The sequence below is a fragment of the Benincasa hispida genome, unplaced genomic scaffold (assembly GCF_027475165.1).
Source record: "Benincasa hispida cultivar pf3 unplaced genomic scaffold, pf3_genome.v1.1 HicScf1505, whole genome shotgun sequence".
Lineage (NCBI taxonomy): Eukaryota > Viridiplantae > Streptophyta > Magnoliopsida > Cucurbitales > Cucurbitaceae > Benincasa > Benincasa hispida.
The window spans coordinates 3,730-8,077 of NW_028325860.1; the positions used below are offsets into that span (position 1 = coordinate 3,730).

The 4,348-nt window shown below is 30.2% G+C and overlaps 1 protein-coding gene across 1 annotated transcript; it reads left to right on the forward strand.

The window, feature by feature from the left end:
- Positions 1 to 2,244: 2,244 nt before the first annotated feature.
- Positions 2,245 to 4,343, forward strand: LOC150031043 (protein FAR1-RELATED SEQUENCE 2-like; the record flags this gene model as incomplete). The annotated part of the gene is made up of 2 exons (XM_090309341.1): positions 2,245 to 2,631; positions 3,515 to 4,343. A coding segment is annotated over exon 2 (783 nt), but the record flags the coding sequence as incomplete, so codon positions are not given.
- Positions 4,344 to 4,348: the final 5 nt, after the last annotated feature.

Genomic DNA, 4,348 nt, shown 5'->3' on the forward strand with positions numbered 1-4,348 from the left:
ATTTGTTTTTGTTTTTAGAATTTTGCTAAGAATTCTACTCGTGTGCTTAAGAAAGATGCAAAAATCGTAGGAAAATTAGAGGAAATAAACTTAATTTTAAAAAACCATAAACAAAAAACGAAATGATTATCAAACAGGATCTAACATATTACCAATATAACAAAAAGCTTAAGTTTGTTAACAGGCAAACTTAATAAACAAAACAAATCAAAATTCAAAATTGAGAATATTGCCATATCGGTAAATTTTCATATATCGAAGATACTTGTAATTATATATTCTAAATTTATCACCCAATACAAATTTCTTATTATTTTAACCCATGTGTTATACATAATTTTTAAATATTTATCTTATGATAAGTAATGAATGAAAGTAATATGAAAAATTTCATACTATCATATTATTTTCTTAATTAGTCATTGAAAATTTAAAAAGTGTCTAACAGATTCTTAGACTTTTAATTTTATGTTTAATAAATATTTTAAGTTTTAAAAATATCTAATAAACCATTTACATTTTGTTACAATTAACAGCCTTTCTAAACACATAATTGAATATTTAGTTTTAGATATAAAATTCAACCTTATGTTATATAAATTAGTTATTCAAAAGTTTTGAATATGTCAAGCATCTCTCCAATACAAATTTAAACACTTATAGAACTAAAGATAATGTTAGCAACCTAGAAATATATAGTTTAACCGTTCCATCTCTATCATACAATTGTACTAAAAAAAAATAATGTTAAAGTCTAGAGTAATTTTAAAATAAAAAAATAAAAAATTGGGACTTATAAAATTTTTTGGCTAAATTATAAAAAATGTCATTGGGCTTTGTATTTTGTATCAAAATACTCTTGAATTTTTAAAAGTTCAAAAAATGCCCCTAAACTTAAAAAAATAGTTCAAAATAATCTTCCCATTAATTTTGGATGGAAACTATTAGAGGTGTTTGGGGTAAGACATGAAATATTGAAGAGTAAGAAATTATGAAGTCTAGGGAGTTATAAACTCTCATGCCCACAGTTGATAAGGTATAAAATTGACTTTTTTAAGTAGTGAGACTCACCAACTCCTCGAGCCAAACAAGGAGTAAAGTTTAACTACTTTCCAACTTCTGCTTCCAAACTCCTTAGGCCAAACACACTTTGTTTAAAAATACCATCAAACTTTTAAAAGTATAAAAAAATATCCTTAAACTTTTTTTTTAAAAAAAAAAAGTTAAAAAATACTCTTAATGTTATTATATGAATGGAAATTGTTAATACCACATTGTAAAAATAACTCTAAAATTTAAAAAAAAAAAAAAAAAAAAGTTTCAATATACTTTTGCCATTTTTTAGTGCAATAAGGGGTAAGAAGAATTCGAACCACGAACCTCTTGTTCCTAATAATTGAGCTATCTCTTTTTGATGATCTTATCATTAGTATAGTGATCAATTTGTTTGAAGTTTTTTCGAGTTTGAAAAGAACCAATTTAAAAATAAATTGTATAGATCTCCTCATTTTTTATATGGATATTCTTATTTTTTCCTATTTGTCTAATAATTTTTATACCAACTTTCTCGGTAGCCAAAATAAAAATTAAAACTTTAAGTTAAATCATAAAATTCCACAAAATATTACAAAATTCCAAAATAAAAGCTCACCTTAAAACATACAAAAACTATAAATAGCCGGACAAAAAAAAAAAAGTATTTGGTTACAAACACACACTCAAGTAAAACCTCAGTTGCTTCCATTATTCTTTTTGTTCTCGTTATAGTCTATGTACCCAACCTGATGTGGGTAATTTTATTTATTTATCTATTTATAGATAAAAAAAATATCAAATAGTTAACAAGGGAAGTAAGAGAGCATCGAAGGAGGAGAGGAGAAAAAAAAAAGGGTAAATAGAGAAGTAAGAAAGTGCTAACCGTTCCTATTCATATACAAATAGTAAATTTTTTTTTTTTTTAAATTTAAAGGTATTTTTGAAAATTTTGAAAGTTCAAGGATATTTTTTACACAAACACGGATGATAAAGGTATTTTTGAATATCTCTTAGAAGTTTAATGATATTTTTGAAGGGTATTTTTGGAAAATTTTCATCAATAGAAAAAATGTCAAACTATTCATAAAAATAGAAAAAAAAATCATGATAAATATTGATAGATTTGTGTCTACAATTTCTAGTAATGATAGATATTGAGATTCTATAAGCTCTCCATCAAACAATAAATTTTGCTATTTGTATAAATATTTCCTTTGTTTTTCTATCGTTGAAAATCACCATTTTTTTATGCAACGTACAATATTTTGTATCAATGATTTGTATAATTTACCAAACTTGTAATCTAACTTACCTCTGTTTCTTCTTCAGCCGACTCAAATCGAGGTCTTTCGGCGATAGCCTGGATCATCACTCCGTTCGTCTTTCCGGCGAAAAGGGATGAAAGTCCGGCGAAATGTAGTGATAGAAAAAGAGGAAAGAGGCAAAAGCTAGTTTCCATTTCATTAAATGAGCTTCGAAGTTCGAAATGAGCCTCAACATCAATGATATCTTCCGTCGATTATTCTTCTTTGGTTAGTTCGTTTTAATTTCCGCAGAGCTGCATCACCTGGTCTCGCCCTCCGGCCGTGTTTCGAGGTAATTAATTCAATTAATTGAGTTGGGAATTTCATTTCTCTTCAGGTTCTTGCATTCTTGTCTTCAACTGAGACTTCAGTATGTAAATTGAAGCCCATTAAGCTGGGGCATTTCGTTTTCTTTTGACCTTTCGATGTGCTTCTTTATATCTACTTCTTGATTTCACGTGTTCTTGCTGTTGGACTAGGTGCAATTGAAGTTTTTAGAAGTATGTGTTGTAGATTCGAAACTAAAAATTAGTGATTGGGAATTGGAGGGTGGGGGATATGGACATTAAAAATTGGGCAATTCTTCAGCTGTATCAGCATCATATGAAGTCTGAATGAGTGCTTAATTGGTTTATTCTCACCTTATAGCTAACACTGACATTATTAACTACCATGGCTGTGGATTATAAGATTTGTGAGAATCTGAGAGTAGGTGAACATGGATCGAGAGATGTTTACTCTTCTTGCCATTGAGAGTCTTCACATTTTTCTTAGTAAATTAGCTCTTTTTAAGTAAGTAAAGGGTTAAGGCTTCCACGAAAGATTCTGCTTCTTTTGGATATGGAAACATTGTCTACAAAGATGGTAGTAACAATTTTCTTTTAAAAAGATAAACATGGATGTGTGAGCCAGTTTCTACTTATTAAGCTATGAGACTGCATCTGGATAATCGATACCCATATTTTCTATCCATCGACAGATCTACAGTCTCGTAGTACATTCAAAACTTTATTCATTAAATGTGTTGAACGTTGAATATATGCTAGGAAATATCTAACTCAACTTCCCGGATATAAAATGGTGGAACAATAAGTAAGATGTATATCACAATGTAACTTTTTTCTGCTTCCTCAAAAATTTGATACCTACAGAACCTGTTCCTTGTGAATTCTCAGGGACCTTTCGTAGAACAATATTTATGTTGAATATTATATTTTGCTCATGGATATAGATCTTGAGTTGCCATCCAGTGATCAAGAAAGGTTAGACATCATTCAGAGTAAAAATGATGGCATGGATGGGGGTCAGGCAAATGGTCAGGGAAAGTATGCAAATTCTCAGCACCGTGAGGAAATGTCTGTGCCAAATGCCAAAAGTAGTGATGAGGATCAGATGGATATCATTAATGTTGAAACAGACGTTAGAATGGGTCCTTTTGAACCAAAAATTGGTTTGGAGTTTGAGTCGAAGGAAGAAGCATATTCATTTTATAGAGAATATGCTAGATCTGTGGGATTTGGCATCACCATAAAAGCAAGTAGGCGTTCAAAGAAATCTGGAAAGTTCATTGACATTAAAATTGCATGCTCTAGATTTGGAAGCAAGCGAGAGTCTAGTACGACTGTCAACCCTAGACCATGTATGAAGACAGGTTGCAAAGCTAGCATGCATATTAAGAAGAGGGAAGATGGAAAATGGTTTGTACATGGCTTTATAAGAGAGCATAACCATGAGATTTGTCCTGATGATTTCCATCATGCTTTAAAGGAAAGAAATAAAAAACCGGATATTGCTGTTTCTGAGAAAAAAGGTCTGCAATTGGCTTTAGATGAGGGAGATGTCCTATTAATGCTTGAATATTTTATGCATATGCAGGAAGCAAATCCGAATTTCTTCTATGCCGTAAATTTCAACCAAGAAAAACAATTGAGAAATGTTTTGTGGGTGGATGCAAAAGCAAGGCACGATTACCAGAATTTCAGTGATGTAATCTTGTTTGATACTTACTA